The sequence below is a fragment of the Sus scrofa genome, chromosome 1 (genome assembly GCF_000003025.6).
Source record: "Sus scrofa isolate TJ Tabasco breed Duroc chromosome 1, Sscrofa11.1, whole genome shotgun sequence".
In the NCBI taxonomy this organism is placed as follows: Eukaryota; Metazoa; Chordata; class Mammalia; order Artiodactyla; family Suidae; genus Sus; species Sus scrofa.
The window spans coordinates 204,313,887-204,341,479 of NC_010443.5; the positions used below are offsets into that span (position 1 = coordinate 204,313,887).

Here is a 27,593-nt window from a genome sequence, read left to right on the forward strand (position 1 = left end):
GTGGATCATCTGCTGTTTCTCTGACAGCTTTTTTTTTTTTTTTTTTTTTTTTTTTTTTTTTTTTTTTTGCTTTTTAGGGCTGCACCTGTGGCACATGAAAGTTCCTAGGCTAGGGGTCAAATCAGAGCTGCAGCTGCTGGCCTACACCACAGCCACAGCAATGTGGGATCCGAGCCTTTAATGATGGACTCTTCTTCTGATGTTGGACTATGACATGTCTGAATATATATCTTTGTGTTTCCTGTTTTGCGCTTTCATTGCAATTCTAGTCTGAGGAACCTCGTCCTTTTTTCCTTTCTAGAATATTCTAAACATCACCCTCCATTCTTTGGAAACTCCTTTTACCTGCATGTTAGACCCTTTTATTCACTGTATCTCTTAAGGGCTCCTTTATATCATGTTTCTCTGGAATGTTTGAGCTATATTTTGGATAAATTTCTAACTGCTATCTTCAAATTCACTACTTTCACTACTTTTCTCTTTGTGTCCAGTCTGGAATTTATCTTATCTCTTGAATTTTCTATTTCAATTACTACATTCTTTACTGCAGATTTTCTAAAAGTGTTTTTCTTTATCCATTTATATATTGCTTCATTTCTGCCTGGTTTTCCTCCCTCATTTATTGTTTATTTTTAATAGTTGCTTCTCACTGTGTTTCTTTTAAACACATAGCCAATTCTCAGTATTTATGGTATTTACATTCATAAAGGTGACACAAACACAGAATCAGTGAATTGTGAACCATTGCTCCCAGGGGAAGTATAGCAGGCAGCAATTCTTCTTTTTTGGCCCTGTGGCATATGGAGTTTAGAGCCCAAACCTGAGTCCTAGCATGGCAGAGAGGCTACAGATCCTGTTATGCCACAGTGGAAATTCCCCTGGGGACATATAGTTCCAGTGTGTTTCTGGCCACAACATAACTCATCAATCCCTGCCTTCCCTGATGCATGTTTCTATTTAAAGACATCTTATTTAAAATACATTGTTGATTCATTAACATTGAACCCACAGCCAACAGCACTGTTACTCATAGCTGAACAAAGCTTACCTAACACTCTTTTCCTCCATAAGCACTCCCCTGCCTTCTTGAGCTTAGAAACACTAAGCAGCAGTTCAGCACTGCACCTGGGGTCATTTTAAACAGCGAAATCACCAACAAAAAGCACAGAAAAAGCATTGGCACTAAGTAGACTAAATAGAAGAGACACTTGTTTACAGTCTGAGAGCCGAAACAGGAAGGCAAAATCTCATCTTGTTCCCCCTCAGCTGGGAACGTGCTCCTTGGGCAAACTTTGGGTCCCTTTGTTCATGTCTATGAATGACCGAGGATGAATGGATTTTAGAAAACCAGCAAATTCATGATGACTAGAATCCACAAATAATGAGGATCAGGTGTACCCATTTCAAAATCTTTGTCAAACTGTTTCAGGCCCTTGTATTTGGAATGAGTGTTAAATTTGCTGGCTTTCTTGGTATTGTAAGTCTTTCTTGTGTTTTGGAATTTTTATTTGTAGGCTTATTTTTATTGGAAAGTTTCTGCTCTTCTTTTTTCCTCTCCATCCCTGTCTCTTCTAACAGTTTTGTGATTATCTCCATGTGGTTCACACAGCCCCTGTTCAAAATCAGATTACTGTACTGGGATTTGGGAGTTCAACCCGTAAGGAGGAAATTTGAAAGTCTGGTCATAGACCTAAAGTGTAGTGTGGCAGGCGCAGTTTGTGATGTCCAACAGCATCTATGTCCATCAGCCTCTCTAGATCCACAGTTTCAGATAAAGCTCTCATTCCAGGCAATAGGTCATTACACTTTTGAAAAAATTCTTTCATTTCTCTCTCCACACACAGGCCCTCTAAGTTCCTGACATTGAGTTCTCTACCCAGCTTCCATGCTTCTTCTTCTATAAAATAAGCTTGGTCCCTGTCATCCCATAGGAGTTGAGCTGCTGCTGATCTTGGCTTAGCTCCAGGCATGGAGCCCAAAAGTCTTTGATATGAGTCCTGTTCACAATTGCACATTTTTGCTTCAGTTTTGGTCCATGGACATTTTAATCTTGCTTTTGAAGCTGGCTATGTCATTGTCTTATCATCTTATGATTTACCTGACATTTTCTGCTTGTTTGGAAATAGAGAGAATAACAGATTTAGTAGAAGCCCTTTTAGTTCTTTCTTTATACTTTTCTTTTACAATTTATCCTACATTGGACTATATGCAGTATCTGTAGTTGTGTCCTTTTTGTCTTCCTGCCTCCAATTTCAAAACATTTGAGAGTAGAAATGGACTCATATAAATCTTTTCATTTTCATTTGCTCCCAGAACAAGGCTTTGCCCATAGTCGAACTATCTGTTGAATTAAAGAGTAACAAGAAAGTACACTTTGGCTTATCATAAGAAATGACCTCCTGGAAACTAGCACTGTACAAAAACTATGTAAGACAGAGAATTTTGTTCCCTAGAAATAATCAGGCAGAATCGAGACAACCTCTTAGGAGGTATATCATAAATTAAGAATTTCCATACTCTTTTTGCGGTTGTTGTTGCAGAGCAAATTCTTCCCCCAAAGAATCTTATGTGGTATGCTAATCAATAAAGTAGATAAGGCAGAGCTCTTCTGGATGAAATAGAGGTGATGGACCTAGAAACTTGGCTGTTTAGGCTTCATCTCCTGGCAGGGATGTCAGGATGGGGTCCATACAAAGTCTTTTAAAAATTGCCTTTCAAATTACAGTCACATAAAAGACTGAGAGGTTTGTCTGAATGACTTCCAATATCTCTAACAATTCAAAGCAAATAATTCCCAGCAATAAAGGAGGAAAAAGAAAATGAAAAAGTTATAAATTACACTTTGTGACATGTAGTGATGAATCATTTTAAAACTGCTGTTTTGGGGAAGGAGGAGTTTTTGTCATGAAAGACTGCTTGGGAAAAGGAGGCTGGTAGGTCCATGATAGGACACTGGTGTTGAATAAGTTCTTAAGCATATTTGCTCCCTGAGAGTCAAAGGAAAAGAAACCAAAAGAATGCGTCTTTACCCCTTCTTATGTGATACTGTATTTGACTCAAAACTCTCAACTGAATTCGAAACCCAAATGAAACACACTCTAAGAACCATGTGTAGCCTTCTGTTCACAGTGAGAATATAAAGGAAAATATAGCCAAAGCTGAAAGATAACCTTTTTACATTTTACAATTTCCTCTGAAAAGGAGGATAATGGTGAAAATGCAAAGAAAAACATATGAAGGAGAAGATTCCTAGAAGTACAGCAGGAAACAAAAGGGAGTTGACTAATTAAATAATGACCCTAGCTTATTGGATTCAGCACAAAGGTCTCTGAGTGATCTCTCAGAGGGAAAACAAAAAAGAGTTTATACTGCTTGAGTTTCAGCCCATCTTGGTATTAATAGGAAGATTTGCTGCTACTTACCATTTCTGGTCTCATGGAAACCACACTGAGCAGAGACAAGTATTTGCATGTTTAGTAACCTATGCATGGCAGCTTGTTTGGTTTCATTCCAATGGGGCTCTCTGCCAAGGGATGAGCTTCAGTAGCAATTTATTTCTAAGTCACTGTCAAATTCCCGCTTCAAGCTTCTATCTGGGTCGCAAGAGGCCAGCATATGTCTTACGCAATTCAGAAACTGAGCCTTGGGAAAATAGATTTTAAGGAGTATTGATTCAATGAATTTATAACCCCTTGACAGGCAGAGAAGCTCAAAGAGGAGGGAATCTGGTACGTTTTCAACAAGGATTCTTGGATTTGCCTTTTCTGCTGTATATTTAATTTGCACATTAAAACTTCTTAGCAGTTCATATACTTCCGGCCTTGAAAGAATGATAATTACTACAGTAAACTTATTTGACTATCTGTTTTCTTAAAAGAAAAAAAAATGTTTGTACTTCTTAACTTTTTGTGTTTCAGTTTATTATTTACTAAATGAGAGGTAGACTAGGTCATCTACATACGGTTTTGTGTTATGGGCTTTGGCATTATTCTAAACATGCAGCACCACTCCTGGTGTGTCCTAGATAAAGTATCTAGTGTGACCTAGATAAAGTATTTCATCCCTTTAAATGGTCAAAGTTCTTTATCTCTAAAATCAGGGTAATACTCACCTTTTAAGGTGTTTGTGAGAATTAAAAGAATTGGGGATTGGAAAGTAACTAGCCCCATGCCTGGCACATGACAGATACCCAGAATATAACAGTTCCTTTCTAATTTTAACATCCTGAAAACCTACAACTTTTCCAGGATCCCTTTGAGGTGTAAGATCAATGTACCAGTCATATTCAATAAAAAGGACTATGGCATACAGAGGTTCAAGCTGTTTGCAAAGGTCATGAAGCGAGCTGGAAAATGGGGCTCAGAGCAGCTAGTATCAATCTCATAAATCCCAACACTATAGCAAAAGATGGCTCCAGCCTTTATTCTTCTTTATCAGCTGACTGATGGAGGCTTTTTCTCTCCTTCAAAAATCTCTGAAGCCAGTACATTAATAACAAGACACATATCTGTCAAAGGTCCAGCTGAGCTTTTTCCTCAGAAAGTTTCAGTAAGGCAACCCATCATGACAATACTGAAGGAAACCAATTCTGGGTTGACCAAGGAGGGCTTCTATTCATGCTAACAGCTTCACATTGGCTATTGATCCACATGCAAAGAACAAAGCTATTATATGAGGCCCTTTGATTTCTTATCAGTCAGTATCACATGTGTGAACTGGAACTCTGTGTGACTCTTTTATTCAGAAAAGCCAACTTCTATCACTCAAATGCTATTTATGAATTCTTGTCAACATGCCTTTTGACAGTGGGACAGTGCTGGCTTAGAACAAACTGTGACCAATGTAGGGAGAAAAGAAAAAATCTATGCACTTTTAAATATACCAGAAGGAAGCCAAGGAGCAGTCACTTGCAACAATATATTTCCCTTTATGTCCTCCCTCCAAATTGGGAGCTCTTCATAGTACCTTGAGTTATGGACAAGAGTGAAAGTCTCCTTAACTGGAGAGTCCAGCTGTTCTAGAAGAAAGTTTTTTTTTTTTTTTTTTGCTTTTTAGAGCCACATCCCCAGCATATGGACGTTCCCAGGCTAGGGGTCAAATCAGAGCTACAGCTGCCGGCCTACGCCACAGCCACAGCCACACGGAATCCAAGCCACATCTGCGACCCACACCACAGCTCATGGCAACGCCAGATCCTTAACCGACTGAGCGAGGCCAGGGATGGTACCCACAACCTCATGGTTATTAGTCCAGATTCGTGTCTGTTGAGCCATGACAGGAACTCCCAGAAGAAAGTCTTTAATGCTGTTGGGATGCTGTGAGCAGCTGTGTCCATAGGCCTCATCTTCTGTGAGACTATCACTTACTGATCTTTGCCAGAGTAAAGTGGAAGAAAAAACAAAAATATATGGAGTGTCTCCCATGCATTTATGTGATCACATTGATTTCTGGCAAGGAAGATCCTAAAGGGACCATTCCTATCAACTCCATTTCATGATGGAGGAAAATGAGGCAATGAGAAGCTGGAGAGCTTGTCCAACCCCAAGGTGAATGAGGACAGAGCCCCTGGGTCTGTGTTCTTTCCATGGAGTCGAGTTTTTCACACGACATCCCTGGAACATCAGTTTGAGACAGACAGAACACATAAGGGAGAAAGGGAACGTAGGAGGGGTCCAATAAAGACATGTCAGGAAAAGCATTAAAAATGAAAAGAGGAGTTCCCATCTTGGCTCAGCAGAAACAAATCTGACTAGTATCCATGAGGACTTGGGTTCAATCCCGGGCCTCACTCAGTGGTTAAAGATCTGGCATTGCCATGAACCGTGGTATAGGTCACAGACGCTGCTCAAATCTGGCATTGCTGTGGCTGTGGTGACCCCTAGCATGGGAACCTCCATAAGCCTCAGGTGCGGCCCTAAAAAGAGAGAAAAGAAAAAAAAGAAAAAAGAAAAGTGTACAGCAGTCAGGAGAAGGCCCAGGAGGTGGTGGGGTGGGGGGAGTAGAAGGAAAGCAGAAGGACCCAACCCGCTGAAGAGTAAAAAAAAAAACCTAAATTTGGCATGCTGCCTGGCAACAAGCACGGCAGAGCGATCTACATTCACCAGATCCACCAAATGAAGGGATCTGTGAATCATTAAAAAAAATGTTTATTTCTTTATGCCACACATGATAAAACAGTTAGTCATTAAATATGAGGGTTTTTTCCCAGAATAATTGCTGCAAATATTTTCAAATATTGTTCTGAAGGCTCAGTGTTAAACCATTGAAAAAGAAATGGTGTGTTTTGAACCAAAATCAACCTTCAGTTCTCCACATGGCATGCCATGGACTTGCATTTAAAGATAAAACCATTTGCAAGATGGCCCAAGCTTAGTGAGCATAGGTTGGAGAAGGGTCTGTGACCTCAGAGAAACAATAAAAGTCATCAATCATTCCTTACTTCCTAAAGGTTATTTGCCCTTCTTATCTAATTTCAGCATAAACAGAAAGAAGGGCAGCCCAAGTCAGGGAAATTTGGATGTTTTTGAAAGTGTGTTCCCTAAAGAATATTCTTCAGTTTCTGCAATGGCAATTCTTCTCAATGTTAAAAGGGGAGGGAAACACACACACACACACACAAACCACAAAGCCCTACAAGTAGCTGAGTCTCCTTCCACATTTATTCTAGCTTTGTGGTAAGCTAGACTCGTTATGGGGGATATTGATTGGTCCTCTGGGATACGTTTCTGAGAATATACAGCAATTCCAACCAAGTATTTGTCTGGCCAAAGAACAGCTAAGCTTTATTGCTGCCAGAGACCTAACTGTCCAGCCTTAAGGACAGGGCAGTCTATAGAAAGTCTGTTTTTCTATAGTTCACCCAAAGAAAGGGGCATAATTCTGCAGTTCTGCAAGAGATGAGGTCTGATGTTTTTGTTATAAAATACCCAGAACCTGTTATTTGGCAAAATAACCGGGAGATGTTCCCTATGGTACTATACAGTAAGGTGATTTTCAGTCAGAAATTTAAAGTGATCAAATTTTTAACATTTTTTAAAATAGAGTGTTCTGCTGGAAAGAGTACTTTGCCACAGAAAGGGGTAAGTGGATAAAAAAGGGCTGAAGGAGAGCAGAGCCATCACTACTGAGCCAGGCACTGGGGCTGAGGGCTTTTTGGTTAATTTCTCATATAATCCTCAGAAAAACTCTATGAGGTAGTATTTTTTCCAATGTTTTAAAAAATAAATATATATTCAATGGCTTTTAGATTTATTTTACCCCAAAACTCATTTTTAAAGTATTTAAAAGTTTATACTGGAGTTCCCATTGTGGCTCAGCAGGTTGAGAACCCAACATGGTCTCTGTGAGGATGCAGGTTTGATTCCTGGCTTAGCTCAGTGGGTTAGGGATCCAGTATTGCTGCAAGCTGAAGTGTAGGTCATGGATGCAATTGGATCTGGTGTTGCTGTGGCTGTGGCTGTGGCTGGAGCTGTAGCTCTGATTCAGTCCCTAGCCTGGGAACTTCCATATGCCTCAGATGTGGCTGTAAAAAGAAAAAAAAAATTATACCAATAATAGAACACATATTCACTATAAGAAAATAAAAAAAACTTTATAAAAGTCTATAAAATAAAAAAGAAAAATATAAATCTCTCTATATTTTATATATACCTAATCACCATGATTGGTTTGATGTGCATCCTTTAAGACTTGTGATACATCAGACACAGTTCAGTTTAGGGATTTTTTTTTTAATTAGCTGAGATCATATTAAAGATATTACTCTAAACTTACTCTATTTCACACTTAATATGTCTTGGAAGAACTTTATAGGTTATTACCTATAGACCTGCCCTATTCTTTTTCATGATTGCATAGTGTTCCATGGTATGGACATACCAACATATTTAATCAGCCTCCTCTCCATTTGTTTCCAATTTTCAAACTGCCATAAACACTGAATTAACAACAATTCTTTGTATAAGGATATTTTTAAAGGTAGGAAAGCTGAGAATGAGAGAGGTTAAGGAATTTTCTTTAAAAGCATATAATTACTTAGTGACAGGAATCTGAAAAGCCTGTGTTCTTTCTGCTATACAATGATGCTTTCAGTCTTCTATATCTGTGGGATTGAGAATAAACAGTGTCCTTTGAATCACTCTTCCCTCCCCTGCCCCATCACCCTGATGGCCTCTTAGAGACTGGCCAGATGCACATCCATGTGGAATCTAAAGGCCAGGAGAGCCTGGCCCAAATTTATTATGCAAATGAATGTAATGAAGGTATAAATAAAATAAAGTTACTTGGAAAAGACATGTCCTACCAGACTTTAAAAAGAGAATACTGTTCTTTCTCAGTGAAGATTAGAGGGCTTTTTTTTTTTTTTTTAGCCACACCCAAGACATATGGAAGTTTTTGGCCAGGGATCAAACCTGACTGGCAGCTCTTACCCACACCACAGCTGCAACAATGCCAGATCCTCAACCCAGTGTGCTGAGCTGGGGATCAAACTCGAGCCCCAACAGAGATAACACTGGATCCTTATGCCACAGAAAGAACTTCCAAGAAGATTAGAGTGCAAGGAAAATTCCTGCTTTTTCAGCTGGATGGGTTGGAAAGAGGGAACCATGGATGCTCAGACAAGAAGCCTATTTTTGGGGGGCAGTCCACTGCTTGGAGAGCATTGAGTCAGCCTCAAGGGAACAATGCAGGAGACCCAGGGTGAGCTTGGGAAGCCCCCTCTAGCAGGGGGTGGGTTTTGAACATTTATCTAGAAAAAACCAACATCTTTTCTTCAGAATTTCTTTACTACTTAAGACACTTCCTACTTGAGATTAAGAAATCTCTCTACTGCCTTTTATTGATTTTAGCCTGGGGTTGACTGGCTCTGGGCCAGGGAGGAAAGATACACACACACTGAGTGGTATGAGAGCAACACAGCTTTCCCTAAACCCTCTGGTCCTCTTCCAAATAATGTCTGTCACCCCTGGTGGAAGCCAAGAGTAACCTTTGCAAAGTGACATTTGGGGGTAAGTTCAGATATTTCAGCACAGGTAAACACCTTTTTCCCCACAATGGACCTTGTATTGTGCCTCATAAAATGACCTGGCAGGACCTGAACTAAACTGGGCTACTTCAGGTCTCACCCTTTGCCCATACCGATAGGGCCCCAATGTCACCCCAATGTCAGAGGGAATATTCTGACAGCCTCATATGGAGTCTCCTCCCCCATCACCCTGCTTTATTTACTTCATAGTCTTTCACTCTCTGACTTTGTCACACTTTTCTCTACTTGTTTATCACATGCTTTCTCCTATTAGACTATAAGCTTCATGAGAACAGAGGCCTTGATTATCTCTCTCTATTAATATTATGCCCCAATGCCTAGAAAAGGTGACTGGTACATAGTAGGTCACAGCAGAAATTGTTGAACAGGAGTTCCCGTCGTGGCACAGTGGTTAACGAATCCGACTAGGAACCATGAGGCTGCGGGTTCGGTCCCTGCCCTTGCTCAGTGGGTTAACGATCTGGCCTTGCCGTGAGCTGTGGTGTAGGTTGCAGACACGGCTCGGATCCTACGTTTCTGTGGCTCTGGCATAGGCCGGTGACTACAGCTCTGATTCGACCCCTAGCCTGGGAACCTCCATATGCCGCAAGAGCGGCCCAAGAAATGGCAAAAAGACAAAAAAAAAAAAAAAAAAAAAAAAAAAAAAAAAAAAAAAAGAAATTGTTGAACAAATTCCACTCCCATTTTTCATTACCCTCTGTCATGGCAGCCCACCATCTTGAGAGGCTCAGCTCAAGTGTCACCTTATTTAGGATGTCAGTCATTGATTCACCAAATGTAGGTGTTGAAGGCCCACCATGTGATAGAAGTTGCCAAACTTCATCTGTTCACAGTCCTTTTAATGTCTCAGTAATCTTTTTTATGGCAACTCTAGGCCCAAAGGGTTACCTAACATTTCCAGTTATTAAGTAGTTAGGTCCAAACAACTTAGTGGCCATTGGAAAAACAATATATGTAACTTGAAAGAAAACTACTATTTTGTTTCATTCCTAAATAAATATGTTTTCTTACTGATGGATGTGGGTACCTGTTGGGCTCTGCACACATTCTCAAAGTCTGAAATCAGACTGGAAAATGCCACCCTCCTTTCCTGCCCTATGTTGACCATCTCGAAGTACTTGCCTTTTATAAAAGTGAATGCCCATAGGAAAAAGTACATCATGATCTGGTAGGTCATGTATCGCCCATCAGATGTCAAGTATTTCTGGGTTTCCCTTGAATATTTAAAATATTCCCCTGCAGTCTTGGGGGCTTGCTGTGTTCCCTGCACACAGTTTCAGAAGCATGGTGTTTATAGCGTGGTCCTGCTGAGACCTTTTAGCACACTGTGTTTACCTCCATGCTAATAGCGTTTATCACATCAATTAATTTTGTGTTTGTGTATTTGTCTTTCCTACTAGACTCTGGATTTCCCAAAGGACATGTAACCTGTTTTTTCACTGATAGCAGCAACTCCTAACATTCCTAATGCAGAATAAGAGGTGGGTGCTCAATAAACATTGGTTAATATATATGAACAATTAAATAAGAGAATGAGTAAGTGAGCAAGTGAACAAACGAATGGCCCTGACAAAGAGCACAATGTCATGTCTTCAGCTTTTGAATGAGGACTCAATTATGAGAAACTGATCCTCCTTCTGATCTTAGATATGCCTCTTAGCTGGAAAATGGCCTGGCAGGGAGGCTCACTCTCTGACTCCCTGAAGTTGTTATTATTTTCTACAGCATCTCTCTAGACTCCAGGGGTATTTCATAGGTCTGAATGTTGTTCCAAAAATTTTAATAAAATTCTGGCTAAAAAAGGCCAGTAGCAGAATGTTCATTCCTTCCATGAGTTACTATTTGACTACTGACATAAAGCATCAAATGTACCCGGAATTTATGCTGTACAAAGTACCTATAAAAAATGCACATAGGAGTCAAATGGGATTTTGTCTTATATTGATGGTTAATAACCATGTGAAGAACCCTGGGAAGGCCGTGAACCTTTATAGCCTCAATGATGAGAATCACGGGTTAAGATGGATGATCAAGGTCTACAGCAAAGACACAACTCTGCTTCTCCTGTCCACATTGCTCTCTTTGTTCTGACTCTACTTCTTGCTGGCTGTAAATCTTTTCACTGCAGTACTGCCCATTACTAAACCAACATAGATATCTTCATTGGTCTGCATTTAAATCCAACTCTAGTATTGCCCAGATATCACAATATTTTTGAAGAACTACAGAATTTCATAGCTAGGAGGGATTTTTCAGATCATTCGGTTCAACCCTCTCATTGTCTAGATGCAAAAACAGAGGCCGTCAAAATTATAAACTGGCCCAGGATCATTCTTTCCTCTCTGGCCATCACAGCTGCTGCTTTTGTCTCTTGTCGGAATGCTGCACGTAAAACATTCCATAACCAACAATGCTGGAGACCATAAAAGTTGATTGTATCAAAGTGAGGGCGAAGCAAAAGTGGCTTAGGAAAAGACATTCTCCCTCTAAAACATAGCCCACATCTTCCCACCAGTAGCCGCTCCAGTCCAAGCATCAAGGAGTGTTCATGGAAACTGCTCAAGTAGCCTCCAAACTGGCATTTCTGCTTCCACTCTCTTCTTCACCCTCTGTCTCCAGAGTAATCCCGCAGCCAAACCTATTTTTAAAAAGTTATTTTTCCCACCTTAAAATTCTCAGTAGTTCCCCTTTGCACTTAAACCATAATGCTCTATGATTTAGCTCCTGTCTACTTGCAGCTTTGCTTTTTCTTAAAATAATGATTTTTATTTTTTTAATCTTCTAATATGCTTCCCCTTGCACATTATCCTCTAACCATACTGGGCTTTCTTCTTTCTTTGAATACACCACGTTCCTTCACTTCTCAGAGCCTTTGCACTAGACATTTCTTCTCCCCGATTTACTCTTCCTTTGATGTTCCCAGAGCTCATTCCTTCTTGTCATTCAAATGTCATGTCTCAGGTGGACTTCCCAACCTTTCAATCTGAAATCGCCACTGGTCATTTAATCTCTGCAGAGCACTGATTATGACCTGATAATTTTTCCTTTAAATAACTTTTCTGTATGCTGGTTTGTAATCTGGCTTCCTCCATTAGAATGAAAGCTTTAGGAGAACTAGGTTTTGGACTTATTCACCAATGTACCTCAGGCCTGAGAACTATGCTTGTGCTCCATTATTCTTGGAATGAATGAATGATGTTTTGTCTCCATGTGCTAAAAATGCTTTTAATGCTTTTCAAAAGCTTTCCTCAGAAGACAGAAATCCCTGACCACCCACTTCACCCCACTTAGGATCGTTTCCTGAGAGTTCTAAAAGATATATGGAAGTGTAGTTTCCCAACTGTAGTCTTGCAAACATAGTTTTTGAAGAACAGTAAAGTGTTACAGTGGAGTAAATTTTTTTTTTTTTTTTTTTTTTTTTTTTTTTTTTTTTTTGGCTATACTTGCAGAATGTGAAAGTTCCCAGACTAGGGATAGAATCCAACTCATAGCTATGGCAATGCTGGGTCTTTAACCTACTGTGCCACAGCGGGAACTCTGGGTAATAGCATCTTGATAAAGAACTCAAAAACTAAAAATAGAACTACTATATGATCCAGCATCCTACTCCTGGGCATCTATCTGAAGAAAAACCATAATTCAAAAAGATACAGGCACCCCAATGTTCACTGCAGCACTATTTATAATGGCCAAGACATGGAAGCAACATAAATGTCCATTTACAGAGGAATGGATAAAGAAAATGTAGTACAATGGAACAATACTCAGCCACAAAAAGAATGAAATAATGCCATTTGCAGCAACATGGATGGACTTAGAAATTATCATACTAAGTGAAGTTAGTGAAAGACAAACATCGTAAGATATTACTTACATGTGGAATCTAAAAAAATAGGATACAAGTAAACTTATTTGCACAGAAGAAACAGACTCAGACTTTGCAAAAACTTATCTTTACCAAAGGGGACAGGCATGTGGGAAGGGATAGATCAGGGTTTGAGACTGGCATATGCACACTGAGGTATATGGAAAGACTGGCCAGTGGGGACCTACTGTATAGCACAGAGAACTCTACCCAATGTTTTGTGATAATCTATGCGAGAAAAGAATCTGAAAGAGAATGGATATGTGTACATGTATCACTGAATCACTTTGTTGTACAGTAGAAATGATCACAACTGGGTAAATCAACTACACCTCAATAAAACTCTAAAAAGATGGAAAAAAAAAAAAGAACTTAAAAGCACCACCAGCTACCATGGGCATCTTGGCCTATCAGGTTGCTAGTTGAGGTTCCTGTCCCTAAATCTCAACTTTAGTGAAGATTAAGAAGTAGTTTATGAGAAACATGGCATTCCTCTAAACTAAACTTTGGAGGTCAAATTATAACATATAATTAAGATCAAGGGGTTCAGATTTGAGGTGTGATTTGAAGAAATAGAAGATATAACCTAAGGAGACCTCTGTGAAGGTCAGGAGGGTCAGATACCTAAGGACCCCTTTGATTGGTCTGCTAGTTCACACCACCATTTATCCCAATAGTCTCCTTAGTCTTTTCTTTCAGAGAGAGAGCCTTTTATGACTTTCCTAGAAGAGAGCAGGGACTGTCCAATGGGAAAGGTTAGATGAGCTGCATCTTTAGGAAGGAAAATAGTCTACTTGGACCAGCCTGAAATGGTCTAAGAAGGTACCATGACTCCAAGAACCATGAAAACATTAGGGGAACTTTAACTTTCTTACATTGTTATAAGAGAGGGACTAAAAATGAAAACTTAAAAGTATGGGAGCTGAAATTTCAGGTAAGCCAGAAAAAAATGGGCATCTGAGGAGATGCTTTCTCCTCCTAAGTTCTGGGGAACAAGACCCCAAAGAAATGTTATGTGTAGCAAGTACAAAGAATAGAAATAACGAGCGAATCTTTGGAGGAGAAGTGGTTCAGAAGAACTTTAGGAAGCTGTCCAGGGATTAAGGAGTGACCTTAGAGGCTTAGCTAACAAGAGGCCCTCAAGTTTTTCCAAAACAAGTATCTAGAAGGGGAATGTTTCATTGAATTGTTCTGAACTTTTTAGTTTGGAAAATTGGAATGTGATCATGAAAAGATTCTTTCTTAAGAAATTTTTCATTTATTTTTTTGGCAATGTTGCTTCTGTCATGGCCAAAAGCCAGGAAAGGAAAAAAAAATAAGCATCAAATTACTTGAAGGCTCTGGGCTCTCATAAAAAATTCAGTGTCAGTTTGATTCTACAAGCTGTAAAGAGCTGGCTCGTGTTATGGGTTTTAAGTAATGTTAGGTCAGTCTTAGCCTGCATCCGTCCATGGAAATGCTCATAATGATGGCAAGGAATTTGTGGGCTGTTTTTGAAAAGCCTTAAGAAAAGAGTAGGCAGTCATCTGCTCCTGATGCGATAGGCGTTCATCTACTTAGGAGAGTTTGGACCATTTCTAGTTATTCTAAAAACTACCAAGAAAAGTAATAGGAGTTAAGGAGATTCTTTAATAACATCATGTGTTTTTAATACCAAGATATCTGTCACTACAATAAGGATTATAAAGAAAACCAATGAGCTATAGTATATTAACATAAAAGTTTTCTGTACTATCACTAAAATAAATTCTGCTGATACCATATCTTTAAAAGGTAAAAATAGCACACAGCTACTTGATCTTTATAATCAGTCAACAGCTGAGTGAGGGATGTGTGTGTAAACAAGACAGTGAGTGGCACCCAGAGCTCTCAATGGAAATAAAGAAACAAATTCAGCAAAATTTTCTATTGGGCAATTATTTCTACTCCCAGTTATCATGCCTTCTAGTTCCTTATGGTCTCAGGCCAGCCATTTAAAAATGTATACTGTTCATTTACTTTAGTCTTTCTCATCTCATCTGTATTCTGGTCATAGGCCACCTCCACTGTCCTTTTTTCCTTTTACTTATACACCTCACTATTGCCAGATTAAGTCCTAATACCCTCCTGACCATGTTCTCTGTTATAGCAAGCTCTCTAACTTCAGTCCAGCCGTCTTGGCTGCCAACAGTTCTTTTATTTTGCTTTGCTGGCTTCCACTCAATTTCCACAGTGGCTCTGTGAGGACTTCGTGCTTACTGCCCCAAGCCCAACTTCCTCCTTTGCTTTCAGGAGATGACTTAGAACACTTCTCCTAGAGAAGCTTGAGCTTGTTTATCATGAGTACCCTCAGCATTTTTCTTGAAAGCTTTCCACAACTTCATCTCTTCTTTCTCAATTTGCTTCTGTTGCTTTTTTAGGAATACTGTCCCTTCTTTTTATCAAGATTCCTTCTCTTCTTCTCACCCCAGACCCTTAGGCACCTGTGACATCAAGGACACCCTTAAGTGCCCATATCTATCATCAATCTCTTCCTCCAGGTTAACCCATTTCTCAGGGGGTTCTTATTTTAAACAAATGACCAAACAAAACAATATGCCCTCCCACCTTTCTGTGACTTTACAAATGATGATGTTTTTCTGTGAAGACTTTATGAGAAATTTATACCTATCAATTCCATTTCCTCACTAATATGGTTTACCCACCGTGGTCTTGATTTCATTCCTAATACACTAGATACACTAGAGAAATTGCTCCCCCATGGCCTTTTTTTTTTCTTTTCTTTTTCAGACTTCAACCTCTTGGCAACATTTATCCCATAGAATATCGTAAGGAATTCTCTCTTATTTCTTCTGCTACCTCTCTCCTGGTGCTTGTGATGGCTTACCTCTCACCATGTCATTTTTCTCTCTAAATACAGAAAAGGTTTGAAGTTCCCTTTCCTCTTCATCCTGTTTGCTCTACCTACAGGACTGCTACCAAATCTTTAAATTTTGTATTTCTTACCTTGTGCTTCTATTGCTTGAGCCCTGATCTTCTTAGATCAGAATCTCTATAGCCTAGTTGAATATCATACCTACAAGACCAGCCCACATTTTCAACTCAACAGTGTCTCTAAATCAGTTGACTGTTTTCTTCTCCTAAACTTCCTCCCAATGTTTGTACTTCTGATAATGACATTCACCTTTTTTTCCAGAAGACTGGTACTCATTTTGCATTTAACAAATATCAAATATATGCTTAATTGATGTAAGTTGGCAGTTCTAGGCATTGGGGATGAGGCATGGGCAAGGTAAATGAGGCTCTGCCCTTATGGAGTTTATGTTCCAGAGTGGGGAGACAAACAAATAATCAAATAAGATAAATTTTGGTATAAAAAGTGCTATGGAAAAAATAAAATGTGATTTATTAACTATTGTGAGTGACAGGGCTGGGCAGTGGGACAACTACATTAGATAAGGTGGCCAAGGAAATCCCTCTGAGGAGGCAGTATTTGAGCTGAGACTGGAATGAGAAAGATGCCTAACAGGCAGACATTGAAGAAAGTACTTCTCTAACAAAGGGATCAGCAAGTGCTAGAGATCCAAATAGGTATATACCTCTGCTTTTTTTATTCCCACTTTAACTCATCCCTCTAACTTAAATCACTTGTTAAGTCTTGCAGAGTAACCTTAATTTTGATCTCTCTTATGGCTATTTCCTCCTGATTTCAGCCCTCATTACTTTCTGCCCCCCACCTGTTTCCTGTTCCAGTGCATCTCTCACAGCACCATGGAATTAAACTTCCTAATGTTAAGCTCTAAAAGGTCATACTCTCACCCCATAACCTCAGGGACCTTTATTATTCACCGAACTAATATAAATATGGAAGCCTAACATTCAAATCTGTTCATGGTATAACCTCAAAATATCTTTCAGTTCTCCTCTTCCATCCTGCTAAGCACAATCCTACCCATCCTTGTCTCCAGAGCTGCCCATTATGTCTCCTTGATCTGGACAGGTTGTCACACTTTGCCACCCAACCTGGGAGAGTCACAGCCCTCTTAGCCTCCTTAACCTTACCTCACATCCTTGAAGGTCCTTCCAATTTCTCTCTGCTTTTAACCCACAAGAATTTTATCCCTCTCTTGTAATAGTTTCCCTATTTTGCCCTAGAATGTGGTTATGGACCCCTCTGCCTTCTGCTTCTACATCCCTTACTATAACACAGATATTTTAGGACAGTGACCACATGCTTTTTATCTTGTGGTAGTTGAACAGTATTTGGTGAAAAAATGAATTTGTCAAATCTGAGACTGATTTACTGATATCTACTTCATGATACACAACTGGTTTCCATTTTGTCATTTCTCTTCCTTATTCTCCAGAGAGCTAGATGTGAGAAGTCAGAAAGCAGAGAGGAAATGGAGAGCGTCCTTGATTTGAAATAGTCTAGTTTCCTCCTAGCCAAATGATCAAAATTTGTATTGCAGAGCATTAAAAATACCCATGCATAATCCATATACTGTGAAATAAATAGCTCTTGGTGAAACACCAATTGGTTAATTTATGCTCAGGATACATAAAACTGCTTAGCATTATACAGTGCTTAGAAAATGCATTATCACAATCACAGAAACTTAATACTTACCACATTACTGCATGTTCGATATCGGATATTTCTTCCTTCACAGCTCCTAGAAAAAAAATCAGTATTACCTATTAAAGGCCCAAAATTTGAACTGTATTCTTATAAAAATAATTTTTCTCAATACCAATATAAGAGCCTCTCTTTTCTTCTGAGTATGCTATTACAGAAGTGAGTATTAAATGCTAAATTGAGCAGTTCTAAGGAAGTTGTACACATACATTAATTTCTCCATGAGGGTTGAAACTAAGCATACATTTTGCCTCAAAAGTTGTCACCATAAATACTTATAGTGAGTTCTTATTTAATCAAATAAATTTTAGTGCAAGACTTTCTGAAAAATATTAATATTAAATGAATCCCCTCAATTATTTCTGGTATAAAACTAAAGATAGATTTCACTAATATGATAGATCTTAGATCCTGAATATGGGAAAAAATGGAACTTAACATAAATGTTAAGTCCCTTAACATGTCCTTTAAAATTATACATCTAAGGACATAAGTCATAACTCTTAAAGAATGATGTCCCTGTCTAAAGTCCATATTCACTGTAAGGGTTTTAGAAAAGAAAGATGACCCTAAAGGAAAGAAAAATCCCCTGTAGTTGTCTCATCTAAAAATAATCACTCTTATTTTGATTTATTAATTTCTTTCCAATGTGGGGGAAATAACATCATATACAATTTTATAGCTTGTTTTTTTTCCACTTAAAAAATTTTAAGCTATGTTTTATCCAAGTTTTTGACTATATCTTTAGGAGAGATAAGTTTCTAGAAGGGGAATTACTGTACTAAAGGTAATGACCATTTATAAGGTTCTTGATAAACATTGCCAAATTGCCCTCCATAAAAGTTGTGCCATTGCGTACTTCCAATAGCAATACATGGGAGTTTCTATTTTACTGAATTCTTGTGAATAAAAACAATCTTTTTATTGCTTTTTAGGGCGACTCCTATGGCATATGGAAATTCCCCGGCTAGGGGTCAAATCAGAGTTGCAGCTGTTGGCCTACACAGGCCAGATCCTTAAGCCACTGAGCAAGGCCAGGGATCAGACCTGCATCCTCATGGATACTAATCAGGATCATAACCCACTGAGCCACAATGGGAACTCCCCCAAAACAATCAATTTTTGATTAAGCATTCAATGATGACACTTAAGAATAGCAGTATTCTGTCTGCTCTTTTCAAAATAACTTACTTAAAAGAGAGAAGTAAAATATAATATGAAATTCTGAGAGAGTGATTCTACTAATAACAAATAGTTATGGAATTCCAGGTACATTTCTAAGTTTGTTATATGTATTAGTGTATTGACTCCTCTCAAGAACCCTGGGGGACAGGGTACTAGCATTATACCCATTTTACAGATGAGAAAATTGAAGCTTAGGGAGGTTAATTAACTTGCAAAAATCATACAACTATTGAGTAGTAGAGTTGAGATTTGAAAATGGGCCATGTGGCATCAGAGCTTATACTTATAACCATGATGTTTTACTACCCCAATACACTTGTTTGTTCAACACAGGCCCACTGAACTCCTATTATATGCTGGGAAGTGCATTTACTTCTAGGGATATAAAGAGGGATGAAATATGACTTGGTCTTTGCTATTAAGAAAAGTACTCATATAATTATAATTCAGTGTAAGAAATGCTAGATAGTATATGTGTTAGGTCTCAAGAATGTACTCATAAATAAAATATCATCCGAAGGTACAATTACACAAAGGCCACCTTAAAAAGGTCCCGAATTGACTATATAACTGTGTCTTCAACTATAACATGTGACAAAGGGCTGGCCAGGCTTTAGAATCACAGAAAAAAGGAGAATGACAATGAACTTCTTTGCAGAACAGATACTGACTCACAGACTTTGAAAAACTTATGGTTTCCAAATGAGACAGGTTAGGGGGTAGGGGGATGCACTGAGGGTTTGGGATGGAAATACTATAAAATTTGGTTGTGACGATTGTTGTACAACTATAAATGTAATAAAATTCATTGAGTAATTAAAATAAATAAATAAATAAATAAATAAATAAATATTTAATTTAAAAAAAAAAAGGAGAATGAAAGAGATACTAGGTTGTCAGTGCCCAGCCCAGTAATGCCCCAGGCTAAGGGCTAATAAACTTCAAGTCCTCCTGGTCCCAGTGGCTAAGTCTCCTGCTATCATGATACAGATGCTTAACACTAATCTAGTTGATGCCAACAAATTTCCTGCTCATCCTAAAAATACCCCTCATTATACTGCCATGTTGAACAAGTAACTTGCCAAGAGCCATCTGTTTAATCCATGATGGCTAAGAGGCAGAGTGCATTAGTCCTGCTGACATGGGTATTCTGGTCCATGTTACGGACAGTTCTATTTTTTTATCCTAAGTTAATAAATTGGCATTCTAATTTGAAATAATAATCTCATGGGCCAAATCATTATGAGTCTGCCTCCAAGAGAAGAATCTGTTCTTGGTGGAATTGCTGAAAAATATCAGGTTTCTGGGTTTAAAAAGATGTGAGTTAGACTCTAGTTGATGGTAAATTTACAAATAATTACTTCTGTGACCTGGAGGCCTTTGGTAGCAGGCCATTTAGACATCAGTGTTGGCTGAACATGATATGTTTTTCAATTTTGAAATTCTTAGGGCATATGTGACATACTGCAGTGGTTAAGAGTACTCACTTTGAAACCAGAACCTTCTTTCTGGAATACTGACCCTATTCCTTAGTTTCTATACCTCAGTTTTATCATCTATAAAATGGTATAATATTACTTATCTCTCAGGATTATTATGAGGAATAATTGAGTTAATATTTGTGAAGCACTTTGAACAGTGCCTCACATACAGTAAACATCACATAGACATTTCACAAATAAAGTGTATAGCGATGTAAAAATATAATAGATATTAAAAGAGGGTTCCCATCGTGGCTCAGCAGTAATGAACCTGACTAGGATTCATGAGAACATGGGTTCGATACCTGGCCTTGCTCAGTGGATTAAGGATCCGGTGTTGCGTGAGCTGTGGTGTAGGTCACAGAAGAGGCTCAGATCCTGTGTTTCTGTGGCTATGGTGTAGGCCAGCAGCTGCAGCTCTGATTCTACCCCTAGCCTGGGAACCTCCATATGCCACGTGTGTGGCCCTCAAAAGCAAATAGATAAATAAATAAATAAATAAATAAATAAATAAATAAATAAATAACAGGGTTAAGGGTATGTGGAGAAGAAACTGTAGGTAAATTCATAGAGGTATGAAAAGGTACAGTATGTTTGTACATTTTCAAGCAGTTTTGTTGTGGAGATTTGGGTTTATATGAGGAATGGCAGGAGATGAAAAATACCTTCTAAATGTGAACTTTGCAGCATGCAGAGGGGAATCACTGAAAGTTTTAAAACAAAGAAGATACAATGATAACCTCCTGCTTTTAAAAAGTGAACACTTATAATAATCATGAAGACCTTAAAATGCTATGTTTTTCACCCTCCTTTTATTTTCTTTTCCTAACCTTATCTCCCTGAAAGGAATAATGGAAACACATTTGTGGTCTGGGTCACAGACTTTACTCTTTCTCTTGCATAATCCTCTCATTCTCTCAGGAGTTTTGCTTCCTCATTAGTCAACTGCATATTGAAATGGCCTTGCATAAAGTTATGATCAACTGAGGTAACTTACAAAAGCTCTATTCAAATGCCAATGAGGTTATTATAGAGATAATGTTTCCTTAAAAACAAAACAAACAAAAAAGCAGAAAAATACCTACTTCAATAATTGATATGAGCCTTTTCCCAGATATTTTAAACTATGAATACCCACTCATTTTGAAAGCATCCTGGGATAATAGGAGATGTAAGCATATAATGTAGAAGATTGACTTAAATGCTTCTCATTTAGCAAAAACAAAACAAACACAAACACGAAACATAGCAAAGAAAAAAAAAACTTGCCACCATTTCCCAAGAATATCCTATAATTGTATAACACCTAATATTGATTTGCAAATAATTTAATTCTGCTCCTGAATTAAGTCTTCCCTTTACTGTAATGTATTACTTTTTGACTGAGAGTTTATTTAATTTGCCTGAAATATGATATTAAAGTGATAATGTTTGAGTCTGGAAAAACTTTGTCATTGATATTATCAAATTGTGGATAGTAATATTAATACTAATCACTACTATATATTAAGTGCCTGCTATAGGTGTCTAGTCCAGTACTGGGTACACTATCTTTCACATTGCAACAACTGCCAGGTTTTATCATTCCCATTTATTAGATGAGAAAATTGAGACTGAGAAAGACTAGGAAGCTTAGAGGCATATCCATATTCAGAAAAAAGAGAACTAAGATTTGGAACCCAGGTTTGTTTAACTCCAGAGCATATGAAATAATAATAATAATAATAATAATAATAATAATAATAATAATACAAAAGGAATAAGATATCCTTAAAATATGTAAAATATAACACTAGATTAAATCTGAGAGGCTGAGCAGGAGTTGGCCTGGGGGTTAATGGCACCTTATTTTCTACATCAGTATATCACCTGCTTCTCAATTCTGGTAAATCCACTTCTAGTAAGTAAATGACACCTAGACACACATTATATGTTTGGAACATCTCCAAGACAACCATACTCGTCAGTAAAATGTAATGTGAAAAAATCTCAGTGCAGAGAAGCGTGTAGTTTTTAAAAGTTCAAATGTATGAAATCTGAATATAAATTTTACTTAAGTAATGAAGTGACTATTCCACCGCCAGGTTTTAATTCTTGCCAAGTGTGAATGTCTTCATCCAAGGCATTTATCTGGGCACAAAAGCCTCATCTGAGAATTAAGCAGTAAAAAATATTGTCTTCACTTTAAAAAAAAAATCTTTTTACAAAATATTTTGTTAATATAAAACAGCTGAATGGTTTTCTTCACGTTAAACAAAATAAAATCTACCTCTGTCTGGAAATGAAAACAAATATTAGAAATTTCAATCCAAAATGGTTTTTGAGCATAGCTAAAGGCCACAGACAACAGGATTCCAGTAAATGCCATCTGCTCAATGCAAAACTATGAAGTAGTTACTAGACTATATTTAGTGAGTTAAACTATTATTGTGAATCATTCAGACTTTAATTCACTTATAACAAGATTAGTATAGGCTTGAAGCATACTTTATTGGTTTCCAATTAACATAACAAACCAAACTCTTCCAATACTTAAAATCCTGATGTTATCTTAGTTTCAATTACCATAATTTAACAACCTTAGAAGAGATGAATTGCCATGGAAAATTAAAAGCTCTCTTTCCAGGCTTTAGCAATTTGTTGACTTTTTCCCCCTATGCTTACATAAGTCTTTAAAAAAGGAAGGTATGTTTGATTTATCTCTCATTAGGAATTTAAAAAAGATCTGGTAAAGTACATCAATTTAAATGAAAAATTCTTCTCATCTTCTCTCTAAGCAAACAGATCCTTCTGGTGACATAACCAGACTTATCCTTGGCGTTCAGTGAACTGTTCTCAGGAAAATCTGATAACTGTGTATTTTAAATACCAGAGTTCTTAAGGACAACTGCACTCATATTAGGCTCATGAATTTAATTTCCAAAAACCAAAAGTGCTGCTAAGTAAGAACAGGTTACTGTTTCTCTGAATTCCCTCCTGCCTTTCAAATATGGACTCATAGGCAAAGAATTTTGAAATAAGACAGTTCGTCTACTTGCATCTCTCTCTCTTTGTCATCCAAAAGAAAACTCTTAGTTCTTTACAAGAGAACAGACATAAAACTATGTCAGCAATTCAAGCCAGGAGGACTTTAGGTCCTTTAGACTGTGGGCCCACCAATGACCATGGATTGGACAAGACTGGCAGATTGAGAGCCCCAGCCAGGACTTCATGGAGGATTAGAGAACGTTTTCCTTCTTCCTTTCAAGTGAGCATTTCAGGACTCATGGGAAGCACAGAACAGGAGAGCATCCCCAAGGAGCCAGTTAAAATACTTTTTTGTTTCTGGAGCTTTTTACAAAGACCTAGAGAAGGATAAAAAATTCTGAGAACAGCTCAGAGAGCAAAGTGCAAATGCACTGTTGGGTGGCTTGTCACATTCTGCAGACACAGTATCATCGTAAGAGTTTCCTTCAGGACACAACACTTGATGCCAATGAACTTAGCCATTAAAAAGGAAGCTCTAAGAACCTGCGGACACTGTGTAAAACTATTCTCAGATACTAACTATCCCAGTCCATGGTCAAACTGGATGCTGAACATATAGGGCTAGAACTGAAGTCCATGCACCACAGATGGTAGTGGTGGTCTTGCCTTACATGGGAGAGAAAGGTAGTTAAGACATGCTATCCCTGTGGGTCTCCTAAGTCCCAAGTTCTCATTTTCCCCTTAGCGCTCTCTCTCTCACTCTTGTGCTTGCAAAAGTTATCCTTTAATGCTCTACCTATTACTCTATGTGTAAAATAGTTATTACTTAATTTTAATTTAGAATGTTTTTCATATGAATCAAAATGAGTCTTGTTCGGGTGGAAACTTATCTGTGTTGCACTTGGTCCCACAACAGGAGGTGTCAGTTCAGCACTATGCCTTCTTCAAAAAGTATCTACATAAAAGCAGAGCATAGGAGTTTTTCTTGTGGCACAGTGGATTAAGGATCTGGCATTGTCACTGCAGCAGCTCAGTTGCTGCTGTGGTTGGGTTTGATCCCAGGCCCAAGAACTTCTACATGCCATGGGTATACTCAAACAAAACAAAAACAAAAACAAAACAAAACAAAAACCCCAGAGAGTAAAATGGTAATTACCAGGGCATGGGAGGGGGTGGAATTAAAGAGATGTTGTTTAAGGGTATGAACTTGCAACTATAAATAAATAAATCTTGGAGACCTAATGTATAGCAGAGTGATTATAATCAACAAGACTATATTATAAAATCAACTATACTTCAATAAAAAGACTTACTATAAATGTGAAAATTGCTGAGATCATAACTATACCCACCCCAAAACAGAAATGATAATTTCTGCTAATGATAGAGACATTAGCTAATGCTGAAAGGTGATTATCATATTGCAATATATAAATGGATCAAAAAGTTTGTACACTTTAAACTTACGCAGTGTTATAAGTTGATCATACTCAATTTAAAAAAATTTACCAAAAGCTATGCTTGTACTGTATATTCATTATCCACTATACTTCTAAATAATTGGAGATGTTCTAGTATGTATTCCTAATGAACAATTTATTAACATTAATAGATTTTTTTTGTGTGTGTGTTTTTGCTATTTCTTTGGGCCGCTTCTGCAGCATAAGGAGGTTCCCAGGCTAGGGGTTTAATCGGAACTGTAGCCGCCAGCCTATGCCAGAGCCACAGCAATGCGGGATCTGAGCCGCATCTGCAACCTACACCACAGCTCACAGCAACGCCGGATCATTAACCCACTGAGCAAGGGCAGGGACCGAACCCGCAACCTCATGGTTCCTTGTCAGATTCGTTAACCACTGCGCCACGACGGGAACTCCAACATTAATAGATTTTTAAAGCATTTTAAACAAACATTTAATGAATGTATATTGACACTGAACATGAATCCCCTTCTACCCACGGCCACATAGCCACGGGCTCCCTGACAGCCACCTATGTCAAGTAATAAAAAATACATTTGCAAGATTTTCCATGACAAGTAATGTTTAATCTGGTAGCATTTGCCTATGAAAAACTGATCTTAAACATTAAAAGGTGTCACTGACCTTCTTTCTGGCAACCTTCATTTTTTTTTTTCCACTGGAGGTTAAAGTGCCTATATTACGCCAAGCCACTCAAATTCTAAAAACAATGTATCTCCAATACACAGAACCTCCAGTGGAAAAGTGCCTTTGAAACAAGGAGACAAGAGGCCTTTGGCCTGTGGGACTTACAGCTGCAAACATAAAAAATATCTCCCCCCTTAAGTATTTAGTGGAAACGTCCCTGAATCCCATGTAGGATGTCTGCTTGTTTTGTGCTGTCTCTGCTGCATGTGATGCATCACTAGCTCAAAAAGATTAGTGCTAAGGGAGAGATTTTTTTTTTCTGGCTAGATAGATATTCAAGCCAAACTATTATGACAGCTTGATAAATGTAGCTTTTGAAAATGCTTTCTGTTGTAATAATACAACAAACAACAAGGAGGCACAGGGCCAGGCATCATCCATCAGTAGGTGAGCTGGCTGGGAACAGACATAGCCCTGGTGTCACACCAACTTGTCTCCATCTGCTAGGGGCTCTAATGTGGCCTTAGAAGAACCAAAAGAAGAGTTGGCCTGAAAAGTGCATTGTTAAGGCAATTTTAAACAGAAGAGGGGGGTAGCAGAATCCCACACTGAAAAAAACGGTGCCGTAAATGGAGTCCTCAGCACAAAAGTGTTTCTTTGGCATAGGTAACGTATTTTTGTAACCTTCATTTTATAATTCAACACTTCTGCTCTATACTAATCTCTCATTATAAAAATGTGCTAAATGCTGTGCCAGCATGGAGACTCTAATTGATGTCTAAAGAGAGAGTTACTAAAACTTAACGTGCAGACCAAATTCAATATAAATGGAAACCTCGTAGGCTGAGGGAAAGCATTCTAAGATAACATCTTCTCTGGTTGTTTTATTTTCTGTCCACCCTAGGGGACTAAGGAAAGTGTCTCTGGACTCTTACAGATTCTTGAGGAGCAGCTCAGAGGCTGCAGAGCTGTTAAGTTAAAATTCAGACCCATGTGAACATGGGACTGAACTCTGAAGTTTGTCCTGTGAGTTTCAACTCTGCGTATTTGCTCTTATGAGTGTTTGGTATGTTCTAAATTACAACTAGAAAAATCCGTGCCAATTTTTTTTGCCCCAAACAAGTATGATTTTTACATATCTCTGCCTGTTCTTCAAAGACAAACGTGCTACAACAAAGCATCAAGTTCTTGCAAACATGGGCTAGGGTTATGAAAATGAGGCGGTGCTTATGCAATCAGAAAAAAGGAAGAACAATGACATTGGAAGCTGTAATGCTCATGCACAACTTCTAATGAAACCATAAACTGCTTGGAGCAGATTGCTCAGATAATCTAAAGAGACAGCACACAACAGGCAGTCTGAAAGTGGAGTTGAGCCCCTAGGCAAGGCACAACTTTGGGTAAAATGCTTTCTGATTTCCAGCCACTTCACACATTGAATGTTCAATCTGAACCCAGGACTAAGCTGGGCATTGTGAAAGGTGCAAAAATGAGGATTCCTCGACCCTTTTCAGCTTTGATTTAGTTGGAAAAAAATCCACAAGTCCAAAGAGAACACACATCACTATAACTCAGAGTTGACAACTAATGAGCATGGTTTGGATACTAAATAATGAAGGAATTGGTCAAAGGGATGGGTTGATGGGAGAGAGAAGTAACTTCAGAAGGCGATATCTTAGGAGGATTTCCTGTATGGGCCACCTGAGTCCCAAGAAGGAGAAGGGAGAAAGGAGAATTTAAGAAACAGTCTTCACTCCCTACTTCACCTTCCCAAAGTATGGGAATAGGTTCTTAGCCCTCACAATCAATTCAGTCATTTTTACCAGACGTTGACTGGGCACCTATTGTGTGCAGAATAGGAAGATTTAAAGCAAAGCAAGACAAAGCCCGTGCTTTTTATGATAATCTACCAGGGGACACTGTCACATAAACAATTATAGCACAAGCCAGACTATGAGAAAGTGTTAAAGGTGGTGCACACAAAATGCCTCATAAATATAGCAAAGTGGGATGAGGGGCCAAAGCTGGAGGTAACGTGAAATACCACTAATGGTTTTGTGGGCATAGGCAGCCCGAAGCATTGTAGGTGGAGGGTTTATCAGGAGAAGAGGCATAGAGCCAGCAAAGTGGCCAGCAGTTTAAAGGATCAGAACACAATCTTGCAACCATCCAGGACTCTTTTCACTTTTGGAAAACATATTTTTGTTGATTTTCTTTTCTTCTTTGTGTCTATTTTTGGGATCTCTGAGCCTCATTGCCCATCAAAGCACTGTTTACTGTTAGCACTCCACAAACATTTGTTGAGAATTTGAAGAAAGGAAGA

General features: G+C 38.4%; 1 protein-coding gene across 3 annotated transcripts in view; it reads right to left on the reverse strand.

Moving 5' to 3' along the window:
* The window catches only part of ADAMTSL1 (ADAMTS like 1), a 1,007,583-nt gene that overhangs the window by 377,233 nt on the left and 602,757 nt on the right, over window positions 1–27,593 (reverse strand). For all 3 annotated transcript variants that reach the window (XM_021074260.1, XM_021074267.1, XM_021074276.1), the window contains one exon: window positions 17,521–17,566. In XM_021074260.1, the coding sequence (XP_020929919.1) occupies window positions 17,521–17,566 (46 nt within the window). The remainder of the gene's footprint in view (window positions 1–17,520; window positions 17,567–27,593) is intronic.